The following is a 26,512-nucleotide window of genomic DNA, read 5'->3' on the forward strand; positions in this document are numbered from 1 at the left end:
TTCCAGGCTGGCCTAGAACTCACAGCGTAACCCAGTCTGCTCTCAAACATACAGCAGCCCTCCATGGTGCCCGGATGTCGGGTGTGCTCTGCCAGATACCTTGCTGGCACTGCCTGTTAAGGAAGTTCTTTGCATACACAGTGTGAGCAGATTCCCCATCACGTGATGACTCAACCATCAGCCCAAACCCCGCCCCCACTGTCCTGCAGTGTCCCATTACAGATAGCATCATGCTGGAGTACCACCGGTGAGGACCATGTCTTAGCCGAGGAAAAGGAGATAGCCGCAGACTGGTACCCTGCTCCCCAGGTGCTTGGCTGAGGTGATTAGGATGAGCAGGGAGGGTCGGAAGAGAGGAGGGTTCACTCAGCAGTGGGAAGAGCAGCATCAGAAGACGGGAAGCTGAGAAGACAGGCGGGTGGGTAATAAAGGAGGTGTGGCCATGGAGGGGAGGCAACGGGGGGGGGGAGGGGGGCCGCGGGAGAAGACGGAGCAGGAGGATGGCTCAGTCAGGAAAGTGTAAGCATGAAGGCTTGAGTTTGGTCACCAGAGCTCCCATTTAAAAAGCTGGGTGTGGTGTCACGTGACTGTAACCTCAACACGGGGGAGATGGGGGCGCAGCGGGGGTGGGACTCACTCACTGGTCGGTTAGCCTAGCCTACTTGGTGAGCTGCGTGCAAGCCAGTGAGAAACTCTCCAGAAAGGTAATAGTAGCCTGGCATAGTGGCACACACCTTTAATCCCAGCACTTGGGAGGCAGAGGCAGGCGGATCTCTGTGAGTTCGAGACCAGCCTGGTCTACAGAGCGAGTTCCAAGATAGCCAAAGCTACACAGAGAAACCCTTTCTAAGAAAAAAAAAAAAACCAAAAACAAAAACTAGTAGGGCTGGTGAGATGACTCAGTGAGGAAAAGGACTAGCCACCAAGCCTGAAAATCTGAGTTCAATCCCACATGATACAAAGACAAAGCCAACTCCCACAGATTGTCCTGAGAGCTCTATACACACAGGATGGCACACCCACACACTCACTATGTAAATGTTTAAAAAATATGTTAAGGTGAGTAGCATCACCCACCTTAATAACAACTAAGGTTGTTCTGGACTGTGCGCGCGCGCACACACACACACACACACATACACACACACACACACACACACACACATACACACACACACACATGCACGCACACACACACACACACACACACATACACACACACATGCACGCACGCACATACACGAAAAAGGAAAGGAAGGGAGACATAGTAATTCACACATGTAATCCTAGCCCTCAAAAAGCTGAAGCAGGGGAATTGCTGTAAGTTCCAAGCTATCCTAGGTCTGTGTGCAATCATGAACACCTAGCACCCAGGTATATTACGACCTTTGCCTGAAATGCCCTGTACTGGGGTTGGGGGTAAAGAGACAGGACATCACTGCAGTTTGCTGGCTGCCAGCTAACCAAAACAATACAAGCTCCAAGTTCCAGAGAGACCCTGTCACAAAGGAGTGAGAGGGAGAATGATAAAGGAAGACTCGCAACACCCTCCCCTGGCCTCTGACACATACATAGGCATATGCGTGTGTGTGTGCGTGTGTGTGCTCGCGCGCGCGCGCGCGTGCCTGTATGTGTGTGTGTGCGTGTGTGTGTGTGTGAGAGAGAGAGAGACAGAGAGAGAGAGAGAGAGACATACAAAACAGTAAAGGGAAGGAAACAGATCTCAATACTCTAGACCAGTGGTTCTCACCCTTCCCAGTGCTGAAACCCTTTAATATATTCCCTCATGTTGTGGTGACTCCAACCATAAAATTGTTTCATTGGCTTCTTCATAACCGTAATTTCGCTACTGTTACAAGTCATATTGTAAATGTCTAGTATACAGGATATCTGATATGTCGAGACCCACAAGTTGAGAACTGCTATCCTAGAGGGTCAGGTGGGGTGAAGCTCACAGACGCAGGGCCCCTGGTGACCAGTGAGAGCGACAGGTCCCTCTGTCTCCTCTGTCCTGAAGGTCCTCTCTGAGGCAGTCCGCACATTGAATTGAGATGGACATCCAACAGCTGGCTGGCCCCCGGGGACATGTCACTTCAACAGCTTATTTATACTTCGTGTCCGCAGAGGCCCTGGGAGCCGTGTGCTGGTGTTTATGCCCTCCATGCCAATGTGTCTGGTCTATTTCTGGAGTGTCCCTTACAGCCTTGAGGGTAGCTGGAGTAAGTGTCTTGCCCATTCTGGTATACCGGCTCTCTCAGGCAGCTGGGAGGCCCCATCCCTCCCGGCATGCACCTGTTTCAGCCATCTGGAAGCCGAGAGCTTCAGGGCTCTCTCTGAGGATGTGGGGGCACCTATGAAAGAACCCCAAAAGGATAATGATTGCCGGTTGAGAGGAGCCGGGTTAGTGTTACCCTTTGAGGCAGTTGTATATTGTGTTTGTCTAGACAATAGTTACAAGTTGGCCAGGTGGTGGTTTTTAATCCCAACACTTAGGAGGCAGAGGCAGATGGATCTCTGAGGCCAGCCTGGTCTACACAGAGAAACTCTGTCTCAAAAGAACAGTTACAAGTTAGCTATGGGACAGATATGGATAGAGATGGCTTGAACTGTGGCTAAGTCTGCCCACCTGAGCGCACGCGCGCATGCGCGCGCGCGCACACACACACACACACGGTGGAAGGGAGGGTTGACCTCTGACCTCCACGCGTGCGCACCGCAGCCTGCTCTGTGTGCGCAGACACTATGGATGAATAGGGAAGGAGCCGGATGGGGCGTTGAATGTGTGACTGGTGACTAATCAGGAAATCAATGAGACAAGGAATGTTTATCACCTGGCACCAAGACAGACATCTTCTTGAAGATTGGGTTTGTTGGTTGGTTGATTTCGGGATTTATTCATGTATTCAGTGTGCCTGTGTGAGGTTTATGCGCACCACATGGAGGTCAGAGGGAATTGGGTCTGCTGAGCTGGAGTTACAGGCAGAGCCGCCATCTCTTCAGGTCCTGGAAGATCAGATGTGTGACATGTAATTTACACATAGCAAACGTTGCTCTTTTAGCCAGTTGTGGTGGTGTACATCTGTAATCCCAGCCCTTAGTGGGCAGAGAACTAGGAGTTGCAGGTCAACATAGCTAACATGAGTGATGAATGAGTTGGAGGCCAGCCTGAGCTGTCCCTAAAAAAACAAAAAATTCACCCATTTTAGTGGACAGCTCTTTGAGTTTGATAGAGAATGTAGGATTTTGCAGCCGCCACTACATACTGGAGAGTACACAGGGGACCTGATGATGTAGCTCTGTGGTAAAACACCTGCCTAGAATCCCCCAGTGAGGGGCTGGGGTGTGACTCAGTGGTAGAGCACCTGCCTAGAATCCCCCAGTGAGGGGCTCATTTGTGACTCAGCAGGGGGCCTTCCCAGACTAACCAGATATTCCTGTGTCTTTCTGCTCAGGTGCAAGTTTTTCAGTCTGACAGAGACCCCTGAGGACTACACCATCATCGTAGATGAGGAGGGCTTCCTTGGTAAGTGTCTCCCCTCACAAATCGGGCCACCTGCCCACCTCCTTATTTCTTCTTCTATTTTCTTTGATGCTTTTTTTTTTAATGGGGGAAGGAAGGTATTTGGGATGTTGTTTTGTTGGAGATTTGGAGTTTGATGGTGATGGTTTTTTTTTTTACTTTTTATATTTATCGGTTTATTTTGTGTATATGTGCACATATATGCCAGAGCATGGGTGTGGAGGTCAGAGGGCAACCTAGCCTTCCACTACATGGATCCTAAGGGTTACGCTCAGATCCTCAGGCTTGGTGCCGGCATGCTTACCTGCTGAGCCATCTAGCTGGCCCTTGTTTGTTTGTTTGTTTGTTTGTTTGTTTTGAGATAAGGTCTCCCAATATAGCCCAGGCTAACCCAAACTTACCATCCTTCTCTGCAACCTCCCACATGATGGGATTATAGGAATGTGTCATCATACCTAATTTTCTTTACACTTTTCTTTCTTCTCTTTAATGTTTTTCATATAAAAGCCTCTTTATTTAGTTAGTGTACATTTGTTTGTGCCTAATACATGTATGTGTACCATGTGCATGCAGAAACCTGTGGAGGTCAGAAGAAGGTTCCAGATCCTCTGAAACTTGACTTACAGGCCAGCGTGAGCTACCATGGGGGTGCTGGGAACCAAAACCAGGTTCTATGCAAGAGTAGTAAGTGCCCTTAACTGCCGAGCTGTCTCTCTATCCTTATTTTTTTTTCCATTTTTTAAATTTAAATATCACTTGGTTACCATGAAATTTATCCTTTTGAGGGCTAAAAAGATGGCTCATTGGTTAAGAGCACAAGCTGAAATTCCAGAGGACCTGGGTTTGATTCTCAGCACCACATGGTGGCTCCCAATCATCTGTAACTCGAGTCGCAGAGGATCTGATGTCCTCTTCTAGTGTCCGAAGGCACCAGGCACACACACGGGGCACAGACAAACGTGCAGGCAAAACACCCATACGTATAAACTAATAAAATAATAGTTTTTTCCTCTATTTATGTTTTTATTTAAATTAGAAACATGCCTGCTTCACATGTTAATCCCAGCTCCCTCTCCCACCACTCCTCCCTTGTCCCTCCACCAGCCTCCCCAACCCCCCACCCAATCCCCACACCATTCCCCAGGGAGGGTGAGGCCCTCCTTGGAGGGATCTCCAGAGTCTGTCATTTCATCCAGGGCAGGGCCTAGGCCCTTCCCCATGTGTCCAGGCTGACAGAGCATCCCTCCATGTGATATGGGCTCCCAAAGTTCACTCATACGCCATGATAAACACTGATCTACTACCCAAGGCCCCAGTGATTTCTGTGGCCTCCCTGACACTACGTTCATGGAGTCTGGATCAGTCCCCTGTTGGCCTCTCAGCCATCAGTCTGGGGTTCAAGAGCTCCCCCTTGTCTGGTCAGCTGTCTTTGTGGGTTTCACCAGCATAGTTTTGACCCCTTTGCTCATCACTCCTCCATCTCTGTCACTGGGCTCCAGGAGTTCAGTTCAGTGTTTAGCTGTATCTGTCTCTGCTTCCATCAGACACTGGATGAAGATTCTAGAATGGCATGTAAAGTAGTCATCAATCTCATTATCAGGGAGGGGCTATTAATGTAGTCTTTCCGCTATTGCTTAGTTTGCCAGTTGGTGTCATCCTTGGAGATCTCTGGAAATCTCGCTAGTGTCAGATCTCTCCTCAAGCCTATAATGACTCCATCTATTATGGTATCTCTCATCCTTCTCTCCTTGATTCTTACCTCAACTCAACCTTCCTGCTCCCTCCCATGCTTTCTTCTCCCATCCTCTTATCCCCCTCTCTTTTTCCTGGTTCCCTCTCCCCTGCCCCCAGGTTCCCAATCTGCTCAGGAGATCTTGCCTCATTCCAATTTTTCAAAAAAATTAACCACCATTTTTTGAAGTGGAAGTGTAGCAGCAAGTTGACAGTCTCCAGTACCCAAGACTGGCTTTGGACTCTACATAGCTGAAGGTGTCCTTGAACTTCTGACCCTCCTTGTCTGTGCTTCTCAAGGGCTGACATGGCAGGTGTGCGTCCCCGCAGCTGGCTTATGCCTCACTTCAGGCAAAGCCCTCAATGTCATGTGTGCTAGGCCATGACTCTGCAGTATCCCTTAGTAGCTTTTTTTGGGGGAGGGGGGTTTAATCCCTTCAAAATGAAGCGTCGTACCTATCCGCAGTTACCACCTGTCCTCCCCCAAACCTGGTGCCTACTTCCTTGTTTGTAAAGCAGACTAGTGACAGGCCAGGCGTGGTGGCACATCCCTGTAATCTCTTTGGGGGTGGGGGGCAGGCAAGCAGATCTCTGTGAGCTCAGGGCTAGCTGGGTCTACATAGTGAGTTTTAGGCTAGCCAAGGCTACACAGCCTTGTTTTGTTGTCTCAGAAACAACAACAAAAATTGATGGCATGCGTAAGGCTTCGCTTAATTATTGAGTCATTTATTTTTGCAATTCTGGAGACGGTACTCAGTGCTTCACCCGAGGTAGGCATGCGCCGTACTGCTGAGCCACACCCCCAAACCCAGCGTCCAGCTGTATGTTGGCTTTCCAGGGGCCCTCTGCAAATGGAAATGCATTTATTCTGTTCTTTTTTTTTTTTTTTTTTTTTTTTTTTTGGTTTTTCGAGACAGGGTTTCTCTGTGGCTTTGGAGGATGTCCTGGAACTCACTTTGTAGACCAGGCTGGCCTTGAACTCACAGAGATCCGCCTGCCTCTGCCTCCCAAGCGCTGGGATTAAAGGCGTGCGCCACCAACGCCCGGCTGCATTTATTCTGTTCTTACAAGCACCTTATTGATGGCAGGGCAATGGGGAGCCACTGAACTTTCTCACAGGTGTTGGGGTTCTTTCTGGGGACATTAAGTGACAGACAGTCTTCAGAAGTCTGTGGCAAGAGACGGGGTTGGGGGTGAGGCTCAGGTCTGTAACCCCGGTGTCTGAGAGACTGAGATAGGAGGATCGATACTTCAGAACTAGCCCGAGTTACATTGGAAAGCCTGTGTTCAAGCACTGTCTTAGTCAGGGTTTCTATTGCCGTGAGGAGACCCCATGACCATGGCAGCTCTTATAAAGGAAAACATTTCACTGGGCTGGCTTACAGTTTAGTCCATTGTCGTCACGGTGGGGAGCATGGTGGCGTGTAGGCAGACATGGTGCTGAGAGTTCTACATCCTGATCGGCAGGCAGCAGAAACAACTGTGAGTCACACTGAGAATAGGAAACCTCAAAGCCCACCCCTCCACTGTGACACACTTCCTCCAACCTGGTCACACTTACGCCAACAAAGCCACACCTCCTAAGTGCCACTCCCTGTGGGGGCCATTTTCTTTCAATCCACTATAAGCACAAAGGACTGGGGATGTGACTCAGTAGTAGATCACCTGCCTAGAATCCCCCAGTGAGGGGCTGGGGTGTGCCTCAGTGGAAGAGCACCTGCCTAGAATCCCCCAGTGGGGGGCTGGGGTGTGCCTCAGTGGAAGAGCACCTGCCTAGAATCTCCCATTGAGGTGCTGGGGTGTGGCTCAATGGAAGAGCCCCTGCCTAGAGTCCCCCAGTGAGGGGATGGGGTGTGGCTCAGTGGTAGAGCCCCTGCCTAGAATCCCCCAGTGAGGGGCTGGGGTGTGACTCAGTGGTAGAGCACCTGCCTAGAATCCCCCAGTGAGGGGCTGGGGTATGCCTCAGTGGTAGAGCCCCTGCCTAGAATCCCCCAGTGAGGGGCTGGGGCGTGGCTCAGGGGTAGAGCCCCTGCCTAGAATCCCCCAGTGAGGGGCTGGGGTGTGGCTCAGTGGTAGAGCACCTGCCTAGAATCCCCCAGTGAGGGGCTGGAGTGTGGCTCAGGGGTAGAGCCCCTGCCTAGAATCCCCCAGTGAGGGGCTGGGGCGTGGCTCAGGGGTAGAGCCCCTGCCTAGAATCCCCCAGTGAGGGGCTGGGGTGTGGCTCAGTGGTAGAGCCCCTGCCTAGAATCCCCCAGTGAGGGGCTGGGGTGTGGCTCAGTGGTAGAGCTGTTGCCTACCATATTCAAAGCTCCAAATTCCATCCACAACAAGAGTATAAAATCATGACTTGGGATTTGGAAATGCCTCACCTGATAGTCCCTGAGCCTCCTGCATGGAAAACCATATATTCCAGGGATATCTGTCCTTGAAGAAAAAAAAAAATCAAACTTGTGTGTCTTGATTGAGATGGTATCTGCCATGCCACTGGCCAAACAGCCTTGCATTCAGCAGGAACCTTGGGATCATTCCAGTGGCCCGCAGAGTAAAGTTAATTGCCCATTTTACAGATGAAGAACCAGACATCCATCAACAGAGTAAATTCAAGCCTAGCCTGGGCTGCATGAGACCTTGTCTTTAGACTGGAGGAATGGGGGGATTTGAGAGCACTTGCTCTTGCAAAGGATCTGAGTTCAGTTCCCAGCATCCACATCAAACAGCTCACATCCATCTATAACTTCGGCTCCTGGGGATCTGACACCCTCTTCGGGACTCCATGGGCATCCCCACACACATGAACACAGACACATACATACATACATACATGCATGTACATACATACATACATACACACACACACATACATACATACATACATACATACATACATGAAATCTTTAAAAATACATAACTAGGTCTGTGATGTCATTGTCACTCTAATACCTAGGACATTAGCCACTGAACATGTGTGCATACAACCATACCAGAATCTTCCCCAAAATGGCTTAAGGCTGTGCTCCAAGGGCATGGCATTATCTGTTTTGTTGTGAAGTACATCACCGTGTAAGTGCCGAGTCACTTGCTGTTGTCTGGGCTTCCAGACTTGCCACCAGCAGAAGGTGTGGTTGACATCAGGGTGAGTGGTGACCATCTCACAGAGCTGCATTTCCAGAGACCCAGGTTCCCAGAAATCTCACACACACACACACACACACACACACACACACACACACACACACACACACACACACACACACACGCCCTGTCTGTTATTAAGTTTGGGCTCCTTAGAATTCTAAAAACAAAAAGCTGGAGAGATGGACCAGTGGGCAACATACTTGCCAAGGAAGTATGAGGACCCAAATTTGTATCCCATGAACCCATGTAAAAGAAGAAAGAAAAGCCCAGGCAGTAATGGCGCATACCTTTAATCCCATCATTTGAGAGGCAGAGTCAGGCGGATCTTTGTGAGTTCAAGCCCAGCCTGGTCTACAGAGTGAGTTCTAAGACAGCCAGAGCTGTTGTTACAAAGAAACCCTTTCTCAGAAAACCAAAGGGAAGGAAGGACGGACAAACAGGCAGGCATGGTTTGTGCCTATAACCCCAAAACTAGAGTTACAGAGGCAGGAAGATTCCTGGTGCTCACTGGCCAGCCAGTGTGGCTCAGTGAGAGACCCTGTCTCAAAATACAAGGGCTGGCAAGATGGCCCAGTGGGTAAGGGTGCCACAACCAAGCCTGACAACCTGAATTCCATCCGCACGACCTGCACGGTAGGAAGAGAAGACCGGTGCCCACAGGTGGTTCTCTGGCCGCCACCAGAGTGCCATGGTACACGGGCCTGCATGTATACATACGCAGACACACAATAATAACTTTTTAAAAAGGGGTGAGCAAGTAAGAAAGACACCAACTAGACCACTGACCTCCATGTCAGTGTACACATGTATACATAGAAAAGAATTCCAGAACTGAGCCAAGGCAAGGTCTGGGCAGGGTCAGGGCTTGGGAATCTTAATCCTGGAGAGACAGGGAGAAAAATAAAAGCACCACCTTCTGAGCAACAAGTAGTCAAAGAAGCCCAGGACCCAGAGATTAGTCCTCCCCTGGCTTCTCTCTCTCTGTCTCTGTCTCTCTCTGTCTCTGTCTCTCTCTGTCTCTGTCTCTCTCTGTCTCTGTCTCTCTCTGTCTCTCTGTCTCTCTCTCTGTCTCTGTCTCTGTCTCTCTCTCTCTCTCTCTCTCTCTCTCCATGACTAGCTGGCTGACCACAGGTCCTTCTCAGTCAGCAGGACCAATGGGCTTGCCCCAGGCTGTGGTCACCATGGCGACTGAGCTAGGCAGATGGGATTCTGATAGACTTCACTCACTCAACATCCCCTCCTCCCAAGCCACCTTTTCTGGAGGCTGAGCCAGCCTCCTCGCCCTCTTATTCTCTGACAATACTCCCAACCTGATCTTTTTGGGGACTCATTGTTGCTTCCTGTTGGTCTTTTTTTGTTTGTTGTTTGTTTGCTTTGTGTAACATGTAGTTTTCGTCTGTGCCAGCCACTTGGGCTCTGCCACAGTTGCAGTCCCCAAATAACACACAGGAGGCTATATTAATTATAGAGCTGTTGGCCGTTTGCTTGTTTCTTACTGGCTAGCCCATAATTGTTAATCTAAGTATTTCTCCTCCCAGAGAAAAGGGTGCGGACATCTTACTTCTCTGGCAGGCTACATTGTCTCCCCAGTGTCTCTCTTTCCCAGAATCCTCCTCAACTCCTAGTCCCACCTATCTTGCTTCCCTATTGGCCAACAGTGCTTTATTGACATATGCACAGGACTTCCCCATCAGCTTTGTTTTTGTTTTTGTTTTGCTTTTGAGACAGGGTTTCTCCTTTTGTAGCCTTGGCTATCCTGGAGCTTGCTCTGTAGACCAGGCTGGCCTTGAACTCAATAGAAATCCACCTGTCTCCACCTCCCAAGTGCTGGGAGTAAAGGCATGCGCCACCTCTGCCCTGCTGGCCTAGAGTTTTTTTAAGTCCACCAAGTTTGACTCTTCTTTATTTGGTTGATAGGTTTATTTTATTTCTCTCTCTCTCTCTCTCCCCCTCCCCCTTTCTCCTCCTCTCTCCCTCCCCCTCCCTTCCTCTTTGAGGAACCATCTAATATATCTCAAACTGGTAGCATCAAGGATCACCTTGAACTCCTGATCCTCCAGCACTTATTTTGTTCAGTGCCGAGGCTAGAACCCAGAGCTTTCTGGGTGCTAGAGAGGCACTTTGCCAAGCTTTCTTCTGTCTTCAGGCCTCTTTTTGTCTATTTGTGGGTTTTTATTTGTCTGTTTTTAATTTGAGCTCATTATGTAGCCCAGGCTAGCCTACAGTTGAAGGTTTTTCTGCTTCAGCCTCCCAAGAAGCTGGGACTACAGGTGTTCAGTTCATCACTCCTCTCCACCTGGCTTTGTCTGAATCTCGGCCTGGTTGCTCCTGGTCTGGAGATACTAGGCAAATTACTGGTCCCTTTTAAGCATTTGTGTGGAGTGGACAAGCGTGCTTCCTCTACCGGTCCTTTGGGGGCATGCATAGCATCACAGTCCATTTCTTGCCATATCTCTGTCCTGTTCTGTGCCAGGAGTGGGGCCAGGAGTCATAGCTGGAGCCTGGGAGTTTATGAAGAATCCTATAGTTGAGTCTCTGGGCTCACACCCACAGAGATACTGTTTACATGGTATTACGTGATGTTTCCTGGGGAAGTAGGGAACAAACATCTTTTTACCCCAGATAGACCATCCACAGCAGACTCAAGAAATGATTCCACCCAAGCCTAGTTTATTGAACCAGTAAGTCTACTGGGGCTCCATGCAGAAACATGGAGGAGTCAAAGGCAGCTACATCACCAAAAGCCCTCACGAGCATGGGTCATGAAAGCAGCACCCAGCAACTGTTTCAGGGGCTTTCTGAGTCTTGTAAGTTTCAGGATCTTCCTGAAAGCTATGAGATTTGGGGTTTGGGTAGTTTTCATTTGTTTTGTTTTGGTGAGAGATGATCTCACTATGTAGTATTAGCTGTCCTGGAACTCACTCTACAGACTAGGCTGGTCTTGAACTCATAGAGATCTACTTGTCTCTGCTTCCTGAGGGCTGGGATTAAAGGTCATCAACACCATGCCCAAAACCTTGTGAATATTGTTGCTAGCTTCCTGGATTTTTCCAGAGCCTTCCTACAGAAGGAAATGTTTCTGTTTAAAAACATAGCTATGCTGGAGAGATGTCTTAGTGGTTAAGAGCATTGGCTGCTCTTCCAGACGTCCTGAGTTCAGTTCCCAGCAATCACATGGTGGCTCACAACCATCTATAGCGGGGTCTGATACCCTCTCCTGGCATAAAGGTGTACATACAGATACACACACACACACACACACACACACACCATAGCAACACAGCATTTGTGTGTCTGTAGCTCATGCCCTGTCTCCTATGTCTCCAAGGAGTCCTCCTGGGAGACTGACCCTGCTGGATGGGACCCAGGAATGTGTCATTCAGGCATCTGGGTTCAGGATCTTTATCCAGATTCCGGCGTGACTAATGTGGTTACGGCACACGGCACACAGAAAGGTTGAGAGAGGCAGGGGCTCATGGGCTGGAGCTCAGCTGGTGGAGTGCTTGCCTGGCATGCAGGGAGCGCTGGGTTCTGTGCCCAGCGCCACATAGCCCTGATGTAGCAGGCAGCACGAAGCCTGACATCCTGATAATCAGGAGACAGCACAGGGATCCTCAGCCTCGTAGCTCGCTGACGGCCAGCCTTGGGAACAGTGGGGGTGGTGAGTTGACGACTCAGTGGGGAAGATTGCTTGCTGTGCAGGCCTGGTGACCTGAGTTGCGTCACGTAAAGACAGAAGGAGAAAGCCAACCCTACACAGCCATCCTCTGACCCTCCACATTACACAACCCGAGCATACACACACACTCAGATACACCGTGTCCACACACGATAATAATAAATAAGGGGCTCAAAAGATGGCCCAGTAGTTAAGAGCGCACACTGCTCTCGCAGAGGTTCCCAGGACCCAGATTGCGTGGCTCATAGCCATTCCTAGCTCTAGTTCCAGGGAATCACATGCCTTCTTTTCCGGTCAAGGGCTGCTGTATTCACATGTGCACGTGCGTGCACACGGCACCCATACACACAATTAAAGGTCAAATGAACTCGCAGTTAAGAGGCACTGGCTACTCTTCCAGAGGACCTGGGCTCCATTCCCAGCACCCACACGGCAGCTCACACCCATCTGTAACTAACTCCAGCCCCCATGAGATTTCCCCTCTTTGGGGAGTCTCCCCTACGAAAGCAACAGGTACAAATGTGATTTTATAAGCAGACATGCAAGCAAAATACCCATATACATTAAAAATAAAGGTGGGTTTTTTTGTATTTTATAAAGACAAGAAAAATAGCATCTTTAGCAACAAATTAAATTTTTCATTAAATAAGTAGGAATTCGGGGCTGGAGAGCTGGTTCAGTGGTTGAGAGGACCGGGTATTGATTCTCAGCACCCACACGCTGGTTAATATCTCTAAATCTAGCTCCAACAAACCTGACACCCACCTCTGGCCTCCACGACATCAGACGCACGTGTGATAGATACACAGGCAAACCTGAAGACAACATGCACATGAAATAAAGTAGCAAAGGACATATTGCTAAAGAAAAAGTAGGAGTTCATGAAGGTATTGCCAACTCTACAGGGGAGGGAACAGGCTGGACACAGATAAAAACAACTTGGCGAGTGCTTCAGGCCCCATTGAGATACCCAGCATATCATCAGCCACCCAGAATGTCACCTGCTCGGCCTTCCCTAGAAGGGACCTTTGAGCCCTCCTGTTGATTAAATGAGGACATTGGGAGCTGGAGATATGACTCAATTGTAGATTGCGTCTCTGTCCCACCCGGTCCCACAGCCGTTTAGTCCCAAATAAACACACTGGGGCTTCTATTAATTATAAACTGTTGGCTGATGGCTTAGGCTCCTTACTGGTTAGCTCTCTCTTAATTATTAACCCATAACTACTAATCTATGTATTTCTACATGGCCTTATCTTACCGGAGAATGCCGAGCATCCTAACTTCCCAGTAGCTACATGGCGGCTCCTCTCTGCCTTCCACTTCCCAGCATTCTCCTAGTCTGGTAGCCCCACCTATACTTCCTGCCTGGCTACTGACCAATCAGTGTTTTATTAATCAACCAATAAGAGAAACATAGATACAGAAGGGCATTCCCCATCACTCAGCAGTTAGAAACACTTACTCTTGCAGAGGACTTGAGTTTGGTCTCCAGCTCCAGGGGCACCCAACGCCCTCTTCTGGCCTCCTCAGCAATTGCACTCATGTGCACATACCCATACAACATGCACATGCACATAAATAAATAAAATATTTTTAAGGGGCCTGGAAAGATGGCTCTGCTCTTCCAGAGGGCCCAGGTTCAATTCCCAGCACCCACATGGCAGCTCACAACTGTCTGTAACTCCAGTTCCTGGGAATCCAACACCTTCACATAGATATAATGCAGGTGAAACACCAATGCACATAAAATAAAAGATGAAAAACATTTAAAATGTTTAAAGACTATTTTTAAATGAGGAAACTGAGGCCCTAGAAACAGGCAAGACAGTCTCTAGGGCCTCGGCCAATCCACATACCTCTGCCTGCCTCCCCAGCCAGGCCTGGCAACACCCAGGCCCCAGGCAGTCACCAACATCATCATCGTCTGTGTCCCCTGCGCCCCCCCACAGAACTGCCCTCCTCCGAACATCTGAGTGTGGCTGATGCCACCTGGCTGGCTCTGAACGTGGTGTCTGGTGGCGGCAGCTTCTCCAGCTCCCAGCCCATCGGTGTGACAAAGATCGCCAAGTCTGTCATCGCCCCGCTGGCTGACCAGAACATCTCCGTGTTTATGTTGTCCACCTATCAGACTGACTTCATCCTGGTGAGTCACATCTGTGGCGTGTACACTCCCATAAAAGACTGGCTACGCACATGCCCAGCCCAGCCCTCCCTGTGTAACACACACACACACTCACATACACACACTCACACACGCACACACACCACACACACTCACACTCACACACGCGCGCGCACACTCACACACGCATGCACACACTGCTTCTAGCACGCTCATTGTCCTGTCCCTGCTGCTGCTCTGCCCCTCACCTCTCCCTGTGCACAGCCGCGGGAGGCGGGACGGGACTCAGGGACCCTGCTTCTCGCCCTCAGGTGCGCGAGCGTGACCTACCCTTTGTCACTCACACCTTGTCCTCGGAGTTCACCATCCTTCGGGTTGTCAATGGAGAAACGGTAGCCGCTGAGAATCTCAGCATCACCAATGGCTTTGTGAAGCCCAAGATGGGTGAGTCGGGAGTAAGGGGAATATGCCCAGCAGAAAGCCCGACTCTCAGACCACTGGAATCCAGGTGGAGCAGCCAGCCGTGGCCAGAGATGACTCCCGTCTCAGCCCGGCTCATGGTCAGGGTGTCTACAATGGAGCACTGGGAGCTCAGCCAGATGGTGACAGTTGGGGAGGACTTTTCTCAGTAGCCGAGCAGCTTATACAGAGGCCCAGGGTCCTGAAGGGAAGTGTAAGAATCAGTGCAGTTTGTGATGGCGGTCAGAAAGCCACACGGGCTTGAGCAAAGTCTGAGGCTTGGCTCAACCCCTGCACACAAAAGCACCCTCCATCCGGCCTTTTACTGTTGCTCTGTTTTGTTTTCCGAGACAGGGTCTCTCTGTGTAGCCTTGGCTGTCCTGGAGCTCGCTCTGTAGACCAGGCTGGCCTTGAACTCACAGAGACCCTCCTGCCTCTGCCTCCCGAGTGCCACCACCACCTGGCTCTACCCTGGCCTTAATACTTATGTCCTACGCTCTTCCAGTCAAGAGACCCGTCATCCACCCGTTGTCCAGCCCGAGCAACAGGTTCTGTGTCACCAGCCTGGACCCAGACACACTGCCTGCCGTCGCCACACTCCTCATGGATGTGATGTTCTACTCCAATGGGTAGGTCCCCGGGGTGAGTGACGTGGGGATGCCACTCTGTCACAGGAGCCCTGACTGACGACGGTACAGACCTTATTCTACCCAGGAGCTCAGTGTGAAGGAAGAGAATATCCATAAGTCCAGTCTGAAGGAGGAGGCACATCTCCACCCAGGAGCCTAGTCACAGATCTGCCCTAGAAACAAGTCTAAGGGAAGAGGTGAGGTTCCATCTAGGAGCCTGTCTTACTTAAGGTTTCTGTTGCCGCTGACGGAGAGGAAAGGGTTTATTTGGCTTACACTTCAGCACTGCTGTTCATCACTGAAGGAAGTCAGGACAGGAACTCAAGCAGGGCGGGGTCCTGGAGGCAGAAGGCAGAGGCCATGGAGGATGCTGCTCACTGGCTTGTTTCCCGTGGCTTGCTCAGCCTGCTCTCTTACACAACCCAGGACCACCAGCCCGGGGATGACACCGCCCACCAAGGGCTGGATGGGCGGGACCCTCCCCCGTTGATCACTAACTAAGAACGTGTCCTACAGCTGAATTTCGTGCAGGCTCCTTCCTCTCTGATGACTCTAGGTTGTGTCAGTTGACATAAAACTAGTCAGTATAGGGCCCAATCTGAGGAGCAAGGTATTGTTCTCCCCAAGAACACAGACGCAAGGGGAAGACATATGTGTGCCTATTAGCTAGTTCTTACATCCTTCCCTCCCTCTCATGGTTTTCAACCTTGGTGGCGGGGTCAACAGTCACTGTCAGCGCTTTGACCAGGTAAGTCTATACGTTAGCTGCCCCCTGATGGAGAAAGAAGCCTTCCTGGCTGTGGTTGGAGCGGGACTGACCCATGACTCTGAGTATAAATGTCTAGGAGACAGAATAATAGGTTTTTCACTAAGGCCTGTGACCCCTGAAGCCGTATAGGCTTTTGACCAGGTTTATGGTACGCACAAACGTAGCCATGCAAACATGAATCTCCTCCCGTGAAGCGGGTTCTAGATGCGAGCAGGGAGTGGTTTGATTACCCCAGGTACCATCGTGCCCCTATGGCGCCGGAGGTCACATCTTAACCCGGCAGGTCAGGAATGTAGCATTCGGGGTCTGTGACTTCCTGAGTCATGGGCTTTTAAGGATGAAAGCAAGACACCAGGCAGGACGGCCCGGTGGGCGGCAGACAGCGTGGAGGGTGCGGCAGCAGCCTCGCCCTCACAACTTCCTCTCGGTCCCCAGAGTGAAGGACCCCATGGCTGCCAGTGACGACTGTGGTCACATCCGCTTCTTCTCCTTCTCGCTCATCGAGGGCTACATCTCCCTGGTGATGGATGTGCAGACCCAGCAGAGGTGGGCAGGGCCCGGGTGGGTATCAAGGGGCCTGGGTGGACTTCCTCCCTAGTCAGTCTGCCCTGCTCCCTTCCTTAGAGATGCTCCTGTAGGTGCAGGGGTTAGCCACAAGTGGAGATGTGAACCATAGTCTCAGGGCCAGCCGTCCCCAGGGCCCCACCCCAGCACTGCCCCCCTTGCCCCCAGTGGCACTGGCATGTCCTTGGATCCTGCATTCTGTCCTGCCTGAGGGACAGCCACCGTCACTGTGGCCCTACAGTGCCCCCCTCAGAGCAGAGAAGGTTCCCCAGAGCTGGGGGAGCAACGGTTGGCACCGGCCTCAGACCTCCTCTTACTTAACTTCCTCCGAAGGTTCCCGAGTCACTTGCTATTCACGAGTGCATCTGGAGAGCTCTGGAAGATGGTGCGGATAGGAGGACAACCCCTGGGATTCGGTGAGCCCCTGGGGTCCAACACCAGTGTGCGGGGATCCACGCAGGCAGTCCTGGGGTGCTTAGCCAGCTCCACCTATGCGGTGATCTAAACAGGGAGACTGATGCTAACAGAGGCTGAAGCCCTCTTTCTGACAGATCTCTTGCCCATGGTGTGAAGGTATATGAAGGCCTCAGGAGACCAATGAGTGAACCTTACCAAAGGGCATTGGGGCTGAGGGTGTGGCTCAGTGGTAGAGCACCTGCCTAGAATCCCCCAGTGAGGGACTGGGGTGTGACTCAGTGGTAGAGCACCTGCCTAGAATCCCCCAGTGAGGGGCTGGGGTGTGGCTCAGTGGTAGAGCACCTGCTTAGGCTCTAAGCACCTGTGTTTCTCTAGACGAGTGTGGGATTGTAGCCCAGATCTCTGAGCCCTTGGCAGCTGCAGACATCCCAGCGTATTACATCAGTACTTTCAAGTTCGACCATGCATTGGTGAGTAGCCCTAGAAACAGTCACGGACTGACTGCGCAGGTAAGAACAGGTTCCCGAGCTAATGCACTTTTGTTTTTTGCTTCCTGACCTCTAGGTTCCAGAAGAGAACATCAATGGGGTTATCCACGCCCTGAAGGTCAGTCAAGGAGGGAAACATTAGAAAAAGCTCATCTCTGGGCTCCTCCCAGCCGCAACCCACCTGGGCCTTTCCCCCACGAAGGTTATTCTTGCAGTATTTCCCTATGGACTGAAAGATCGGCCCCGGGACCCTAAGGAAGGAGTCTCTGGGACAATCCCCTGATTCCTGACTTCTCCAGGCCTGGGCCCAAACCAAGGCCACCCCCACATCCACCTCCAGCCTTCCAGAACCCCCAGCCTTTTCAATAATGACTCAGTTGCTCCCCAGTGGGGATGTGTCCATCTTCCTCCCCCAAGTTCCACCCCAGAGAGTGGTCTCTGAGGCCCAGGGGGCTCGGGAACAGCCCAAGGCCTCACATATAGCCCACAGCAAACACCAAAGGAAGCTGGCACCTCCCACTAGACATTGGGATTGGGGTCCCGAAGCACCGAGGGACACCTTCAGTTGGCGGAGCAAAATTGGGTGTGCAAAGCCGGGGAAGCCCCCATGAGGAACCCCCCAGGATGAATGGTATGGTTGCTGCTCCAGTTTCAGAGGCTTAGGGGCTGGTTCCCTCAGGATGGAGGCCAGCAGACCACCCTCAGGTCATAATGGCCAGTGAGCCTCAGACAGTAGCCGTGGGCCCCCTACCACCAAGCTGGGGGGAAAAAAATCAAGACCCCAGAACCCACCTGCTGCCCACACAGGGCCTGTGTCAGTTCCCACTATGACTGCCAAGAGGGGTCCTGGGCCAACCTCCCACCAAGAGCACTCGTCCCTGGAGGAGGAAGGAATCCCATGATGCCTCCTTTCCCACCAGCCTAGAGCACCAGCTTCTATCTGTCCTCTGTTCGCTCTCCCTGGGCCCACGTGGGCAAACCGAAACTCCCAGCAATGGATATCCCCACGTGCCCAGGCCTGGAGTGCCCTGGGCCCTGTCCACCTCCCTAGCTGTCACTCAGACCAGCCTAGAGTTTCCTTCTTCATCCTCTGTACCCCACTTTTAGGGGACAAAGCGGCCTCGGCCCCCTGCCTAAAATGCACCCAGCAGTCCGTGGCCTTGGGGACAACCGGGAGGCAGCTATCTTGAGCATTTGTAGAGAAAAAAAAAGTCACCCTTGCGGTTTCTTTATTTAGTTGTTTGCATACAGGTGGCTAGGGAATGAGTAGTTCTGTTTGGAGGAGATGGGGCCTGTTAGAGTCTCATTTGGGTGCCCAGGGTTCAGTGGCACTCAGCAGCACGGCGTTTCTACAGGGACAGACACGGATGCAAAGATGTATCCTAAGAATCTTGGCCTTGTCTTCTGAGGAGGGGTATTAGGACAAAGCTCTGGCACAAGACACCAGGACCCCCACAGCACCCCCTGCGGGGCACCCCGGCATATCAGAGGTGGTGAGAACACCTGAGAGGGTTACCCTGAGCTGGGACTATGGGGTCCAGCAGACTTAGGCATTGGGGTGTTTTCTCGGGCCTGTATTAGGCCGTCTCCAGCAAAGCCGGAGAGGAGAATGTTTGTTTACCCCTGCACGGGTCTCAATACGAACTGTGTTCCTCCCTTCTCCGGGCCACAGAAGCAAACCCAGATGGAGGATCTATCTATTCTAGAACCCTGTAGAAGCTCACAACCTAGCATGCTAATCAAAATTACCTCTGGTGGGGTTTGGGTTTGTTTTTTTAAATTCCTTTTGCACAAAACAACCAAATCTTATCAATTGTTTTCTGGTCCCAGAAGGGAAATGGCCAAGTAGGCAGGGCCATAGTGAGGCCCGAGTCCCCTTCTTCTCACCCTGGAAGGCCTTGATTGTCCAGGGCGCGCCTCTCGGTCACCCCTCCGGTCTCCCCTTCCAGTTGCCCCTTCCCACTGTGTAAGTGTGCTGGCCCATGCCCCTGCCCCAGAATTGTGTGCCCCACCCCCTAGACTTGCTAGGATGAAACTGTGTATTGTACACACCTATAAATACATGTTTTATGTCAATAGAGATATATTCTGTAAATAGCATATATACTTGAGCAATATATATGTTAATATATTCCGTGTGCGCAGGACATAGGCAAGGGCCTCACCTCACGTGCGCACACACAGGGACATTTGAGCCACCGTATATTTTTAATTTGAATATGTAGGCAATACAGTGATCGGAAAAGCCCTGGGGTCCTTGAGGCCAGCCTGAGGGGGAGACAAAGCCACCAGCCTACTGCATCTAGAACAGGCTTAGGGGGCCAGCGTGGTCTACTTTATTGCTACTGCACCCCATGCTCTTACTTTATTTGGGGGGATATTGGTCCAGGAGAGGGATTGGGATTTTTGCATTTTATCAGTGGCTCCCTCCCTCAGGGTTACTCCAAAAACTGTCTGGTAAACCCATTGTGTTCTAGCCTCCCGCCCAGAGTCCCTTCTCGATAGAAAGCTGTAGGTCTGGCATCTTACCTGATTTATGGTTGTGTGTATTACTTGTTTTCTTGAGACAGGGTCTTTTTATATAGCCCTGGCTGTCCTGGAACCCCCTGTGTAGACCAGGTTGGCCTTGAATTTATAGAGATCTGCCTGCCTCTGCCTCCTGAGTGCTGGGATCAAAGGTGTGCGCCACCAACACATGGCTGATTTTTTTTCTCCCTTAATTCCTGCTAGTTTAGGAATCTCAGGTTCTCTCCCCTGCTCTCTTCCTAAAGCTGACTCCATAGAACCCAAAACACATCACCCCAGCTGTGCGCCAGGAGAGGAGCTGGGCCCTGGGTTCTGCCTGCCAGTCTCTCAAGGACCCCATTATTTAGCTACTGGGTCCTTATGAGTAAGCTGGCTCTCTGCGTTCTGTGGGTAGCGTTGACATGACATAGTCTACAGCTCTGGGGGATGTGACAGTCCCATTGAGAGCCTCTACTCTTGTGTTTTTAGTGCTGTCTCTCTACTTTTGGGCATCTCCTGGTTTTATGAATGTGGGGGTGGGGGTCACTCCGGCCCCTGCTGAGCCAGCCTCAGAGGTGACCTAAGCGGCATGCCAGTCAGCAGTCAGGGTTCTCTAGGGGACTTTGTATTTTTCTGTGCTGTTGAGGACTGTAAGCCGGGCCTTGTGCATTCAAGTTCTCCATGGTAGGAGCCTGGGGGTGTTCAGAAGGTAAAGGGCCAGGAATCACAGGTGCCCTGGGCAGGGCTGCCGAGTGATGGACTCCAGCGCTCTGTGTCTGCCTGAAAGTCTAATTGGAAAAGCTCACAGTGGGGTATGGCTCAGGGGATAGTGTGATAGTGTGTTCACCTAGCATGCTTGAAGCCCTGGGTCCGGTTCCCAGCACTTGGGAGACCAAAGCAGACAGATCACAAGTTCAGGCCAGCCTGGGCTGCGTTAGACCCTATCTCAAAAAAAAAGTCAAATATCACCTGTACCTTTTTGACTACCTGTCCACTACAGACTAAAGAAACTATCCGGTGTCCCATTGATGGCTCAGTCCCACAGCCTGGAACTATTTCTCCCCCAGACTCCCAACAGCACTGCTAACTATATACTCCCCTCTTCCACAGGGTCTCTAAAGACTGCACACACACACACCTCGCCCACCAGCCACAGACCACAGGTTCCTCTTGTGATGGGTGGGGTCTCGGGGCCTGGTTCAGTCTGCTGCCAGTCTGGCGGTGGTGTGGAAGCAACCTGCTCAGGCTGGCGAGCTGGTTCCCCTGCACCTTTGAGAAGAAACTGTGGAAGTCAAAAGACAGGCAGGCAGGTGGGAAGCAGCAAGCTCCTGTGCATGGCCAGCGCACCCCTTTGTAAGGTTCATGATCGTCAAAGAGCTGAAGCCCCGTGCTACCAGCCCCTCCCAGCCACGTTCCCAGGCTAACCCTTTAAAAATCCCCAGGCACACACCAGAGCCTCTGGCTTGGATAGGGGACAACACAGGCTCTTTGTGGCTATGGCAACTCTGACAAAGGGAGCAGAAGGAAGGGTCTGTTTTGACAGGGTTACGGTCCGGTCCATCACAGCGGCAGGAGCGTGAGGCGGCCAGCCGGTAGGTCCCGTGGCGCCCACGGTCAGACGGATGCTGGGGCTCAGCTCTTTCTCCTTTGTATTCAGTCCAGTGCGGCCCGCATTCAGGGTTAGGTTTTCCCACCTCCATTAATCCAGTCTCCCTGACAGACTTAAGCAGAGGTTTGTCTTCTAGGTGGTTCTAGATCCTGTCGAGATGACTATTAAGCATCTGTGATCAGAATTGGGAACCGTAGATGGGCTTGGCGAGGGGAGCCTGGACGGGCAAGGACTGGGGGCAGGACTCACCAACAGGGATGGGATATAGCTTTGAGTTTCCAGGTGATGGGCATCGTCCTGAAGATGGGAATATAGTCTGGAAGGGCGGCAGACCTCCATTTTGACATCCAGGAAGGAAGTGGGGCCGAGGTGGCCAACAGCCGGTCAGCCTCGCTTCGTGGTATGTGGCCGCCGTGGAAGAGCAGAGCTAACTTAACAGACCTAACCTCTTCATGCATCTCCGCTTTCTGGTTCATGTCCGTTCCCTAATCTGAAGCAGCAAAAGGACACGTTTAACTGATCCCAGGGTGACCTCCAGCACCCCCTCAGAAAGCTGCTCAGCTGGGGGAGGGGGGGCCCCGGAAGGCACCAGGCAAGGCCGTGGCGCTTGTGAGCATCGGTTTGGAGGCGTTTTGTGGCACTTCGTAGAAGGACAGGGAAGCTGGGAAAGCCCAAAGTGCAGGGTGGCCCTGTCAGGGTGGTGTTCTGTGTGGTTGTATTTACGTGCTTGCGCGCGTGTGTGTGTGTGTGTGTGTGTGTGTGTGTACATGTATTAGGCATGAGTGTGTGCACACATGTGCAGAGACTGTCTCAGAGCTACAAGCTGTTTTCATGCAGTGTTTGGCCCCCTCAGCCTAACCCACTGCCGCATACAGTTCACCAGGTTTGGGGGTGGGGCGGCTGCAGGCCCTGGCTCTGAGGTGGAACGTGGGGTTGCCCTGATGGGATAGTCTCCTTTCCCTCTTCTCTGCATTCCCAGGAAAGACTGCCCTCAGAGGGAGTCCATGCAGGCAGCCTGAGCTGGCCCAGGCCCCCCATGGGACTCTCCAGACATTTCAGTTTTGCAGACAGTATTAGTAGGGAGAGGGACTGGAGACAAGAGGAGCCCCTTGCTTACCAGAAACTCATCTTGGGAAGGGGTCCACAAAGCTAGAGTCCCCAGCTATGGGCGGGATTCAAGTCTACACGGGCAGAGCCTAGCACGGTTTCCCTTTGTACTGCCTCAGTTTACCTGTATCGCAGGAAGTTAGAGCAGGGTCAGCCCCCGGACAATAAACAGGGAGATGGACGTTCAACCGTAGTTCTAACCCTCCTCTTGTATGCCAAAATCATTTCCGTTATCCTGAGGCAGGGGAGCAGGTGTGGGTGCCTGTGTGGTGTTTAAGGGACCCTGCCCTGCCCACAGCCCCAGCTGACCCTCACCTGGCATGCTGTGCCCAGGTCACCAGCAACAGTGGTACTTCATCGGTCCTGCAGCTTGGGTGAGGGGAGGACTGGGGTCCTACTCTCCCCACCTCCGGGGCCTTCATGCTTTCGTTTTGTCAAAGAAAAAAAACCCTTCGGAGTTGTGTACTGTATGATGGAGAGAGAAAAAAAGTACCTAATGTTCCCCCTAAAAAAGACAGTATATTTTGTACTTTGTAAAGTGTTCATTAAATGAAGGGGAAAAAAAGATAAGTGTTGGCTGACAGTTGTCTGGTTTTGTGTTGATTTACCCAGGATCATGTCTCTTTTCTCCCGTCTTTTCCGTATTGTTTGGAGAACATAGGTCATGGGCTAGAGGAGGCGGAATAACCCCTCAGGTGTAACACCTGGAGTCTCAAAAACTGCCACAAGTGAGGAGGTTTGTGTCAGTTACCTGATGCTGTGTAATAAGTTGCCCCCAAAACAGTGGCTTTGAATGATACATATCTGTATCAGGCAGGAAGGTGCAGGGTTTCCAGGCTACCCCAGAAACACATGGTGAAACCTTGTCTCAAAAAAGAAGGGACTTGAATCCTGAAATTTGCAGGCAAATGGATGACACTAGAAGAAACCATCCTGAGTGAGGTAACCCAGTCACAAAGAGAGAAACATGGCATGTACTCTCTCATGTATGGAGTTTAGACATAGATCTGGGGAGTGCCAGCCTACAATCCCATGGCCAGAGAGTCTGGGGAACAGAACTTTCATTCAATGGCTGATCGAAGAAGAGGCAGACTCCCAAAGTTAAACACTGAGCTGGACTCAAGGAATCTAGTGACAGAGAGGGAGGACTGATGAGCGAAGGGGTAAAGACTGGGCTGGTTTAACCCCCAGAAACAGCTGGCCTGACAAGGGTTAGCCCTTGAATCCCAGCATGGGACTGATCAAGACTCCCTGAACGTGGGTGTCAGTGAGGAGGCCTAGGTAATCTATTGGGCCTTGGGTAGTAGATCAGTATTTATCCCGGGTATACAAATTGACTTTGGGTGCCCATCCAACAATGTGAGATGCACTTTCACCCTGAACTCTTGGGGGAGGGTCTGGGCCCTGCCCTGGATAAAATGACAGACTATGGACACCCCCATGGAGGACCTCACCCTCCCTGGGGAAGTGAGGGGGATTGGGGGGATTGGTGGGAGGGCCCGGGAGGAGGGCAGGGAAAGGGAGAGGGACCTGGATTTGACATGTGAAACAACCTTGTTTCTAATTTAAATTTTAAAATATAAATAAATAAATAAATAAAAGAAGGGACTGGAGAGGTGACTCGCTGGTGGTTAAGAGCACTGGCTGATGCTCTCTCCCAGAGAATCTGGGTTTGACTCCCAGCACCCATGTGGTGGCTCACAACCATCTGTGACTCCAGTTCCAGGGGACCTGACACCCTCTTCTGGCCTCTGCAGGCACTGGGTACCCATATGGTACACAGACATACAATGCTAAAAGGAAGAATGATGTGTCCCAGCTCAAGGTTGGGGTGGGGCCGGGGGGCGGGGCCAGGGAGTGGGGCCCGGAATGTGATCTCGAGCCTGTGTGAGGTACAACGCCATGACAACGGGAACTTGTAGACTCCGAAGCAGAGATGGGGACACAGGGAAAGGCCAGGGCAGGTTCTCACATCTTCCTTCAGTCAAGTACCACCTCCTACCTTACGCCACCTCCCAGTCATGCCAACAAATGGTAAGTCCATCGAGCCATGGACTTGTCATCACAGAAACAGACAGGAATGTTTGCAAACCTAGACATCTCTCAATCCAGTCAGCCCCCAATACCCACACAATGGCCCACAACCATCTGTACTGCAGTTCCAGATCTGATGCCCTCTTCTGGCCTCTGTGAGTACTGCACACATGTGGTACACATACATACATACAAATACACATATAAAAATCTTCAAAACTATTTTTTTTGGTTTTTTTTTTTTGAGACAGGGTTTCTCTGTATTGCTTTGGAGCCTGTCCTAGGACTCTGTAAACCAGGCAGGCTGGCCTCCTCCTGAGTGCTGGGATTAAAGGTGTGTGTCACCAACACCTGACAAAAATGCATTTTTTTTTAATTTAAGAGGTGTCTGGGAAGATGGTTTAGTGGTTAAAGAGCCCTTGCCATTGCATATGAGACAGGTTCAGTTCCTAGCAATTCATAGCTCACAATTTTCTACAGCTCTGGCTCCAGGAGGTTTTATGTCACCTTCTGGCCATTACACAAAGATGGTGCATAGACACCTGGGAAGAGGCAGGTGACTGTTCTTCGCCTAGGGTATCATTCACATGCTCACTAAAGCAAGAGGACAAGTCATATGTAAACCTTTCACCGGAACAGAATGAGCAACCAAGATAATGGCTTTAGTGGTTTTTCCAGGTGTCAGGTGCCGGGGAGGGAGGGTAAGGACCAAAGAGACAAACACTAACACCAAGCACAGATGGCAGCTGAGCAGAAGCCAAGAGGACAGATGCTGCATGGCCAGGCTGACCCAACAGGTAAAACTGGCTTTAAGAGAACTCAAGGATGGGCCGGGCGGTGGTGGCGCACACCTTTAACCCCAGCACTCGGGGCAGAGGCAGGCGGATCTCTGCGAGTTCGAGGCCAGCCTGGTATACAGAGTGAGTTCCAGGACAGCCTTTAAAACAATACAGAGAAACCGTCTTGAAAAAGAAAACTCAAGGATAAGGACAAGGACGCCCCTTTTGTACAGAGGCGACTAAGGTCACGGTGATGTTTTTGTGTTTTGCTTTTCAGTGCACTGGGACAGGGTCTCGTGTATCCCAGGCTGGCCTCAAACTCAATGTGTAGCCAAGGACGACCCTGTGCTTCTGGTCCTCCTGCCTCCACGTCTGCCGCTGCCAGTCACTGCAATGTGCCACCAAATTCTGTTCATGAAGTGCTGGGAACCGGACCCAGGACTTCGTGGATACTACAACCAAAGGCCCCACCAGAGCTACATTCTTGGCCCCTTTGTTTTTCTAAGGACTTTTTAACATTAAAAAAATTTTAATTACATGTGGTGATGGGAGCATGTTTGTACACATGCATACAGATGCTTTGGGGGGCCAAAAAAGGATGTCAGATCCCCTGGAGCTAGAGTTACAGGCTTTTGTGAACTGCCTGATGTGAGAATTGAACTCGGGACCTCTCTTCAGCTTAAGCCGGGCGCTGGTGGTGCACACCTTTAACCCCAGCACTCGGGAGGCAGAGGCAGGTGGATCTCTGCGAGTTCGAGGCCAGCCTGGTATACAGAGTGAGTTCCAGGACAGCCTCCAAAACAATACAGAGAAACCCTGTCTCGAAAAACCAAAAAATAAAAAACCCAACTCTTCAGCTTCTCACCTTCTATTTCAAGTTCACAGCAAATTTTCCTATCTCAAGCCTAACACTGGCCCTTACAGAATCAGGGGCAACATAGGCCTGGGTGAGGGGCTCTGTG

The 26,512-nt window shown here is 51.3% G+C and overlaps 1 protein-coding gene and 1 long non-coding RNA gene across 2 annotated transcripts in view; both read left to right on the forward strand.

Annotated features, from left to right (window-relative positions):
- Positions 1 to 23,307, forward strand: part of Castor2 (cytosolic arginine sensor for mTORC1 subunit 2) — a 43,352-nt gene extending 20,045 nt beyond the window's left edge. Inside the window, exons 2-9 of the mRNA XM_005080345.4 lie at positions 3,453 to 3,523; positions 14,018 to 14,211; positions 14,502 to 14,634; positions 15,155 to 15,278; positions 16,483 to 16,593; positions 16,945 to 17,027; positions 17,404 to 17,498; positions 17,593 to 23,307. Coding sequence (XP_005080402.1) covers positions 3,453 to 3,523; positions 14,018 to 14,211; positions 14,502 to 14,634; positions 15,155 to 15,278; positions 16,483 to 16,593; positions 16,945 to 17,027; positions 17,404 to 17,498; positions 17,593 to 17,658 — 877 coding nt within the window. The 3' untranslated portion in view covers positions 17,659 to 23,307. The remainder of the gene's footprint in view (positions 1 to 3,452; positions 3,524 to 14,017; positions 14,212 to 14,501; positions 14,635 to 15,154; positions 15,279 to 16,482; positions 16,594 to 16,944; positions 17,028 to 17,403; positions 17,499 to 17,592) is intronic.
- A 1,351-nt stretch (positions 23,308 to 24,658) lies between these two features.
- Positions 24,659 to 26,074, forward strand: LOC121134043. Its single transcript, XR_005871052.1, has 3 exons — positions 24,659 to 24,926; positions 25,450 to 25,568; positions 25,828 to 26,074. It is a non-coding gene; the product is annotated as an uncharacterized LOC121134043 (long non-coding RNA).
- Positions 26,075 to 26,512: the final 438 nt, after the last annotated feature.

Source organism: Mesocricetus auratus, unplaced genomic scaffold, assembly GCF_017639785.1.
Source record: "Mesocricetus auratus isolate SY011 unplaced genomic scaffold, BCM_Maur_2.0 Super-Scaffold_100025, whole genome shotgun sequence".
NCBI classification, from domain to species: domain Eukaryota; kingdom Metazoa; phylum Chordata; class Mammalia; order Rodentia; family Cricetidae; genus Mesocricetus; species Mesocricetus auratus.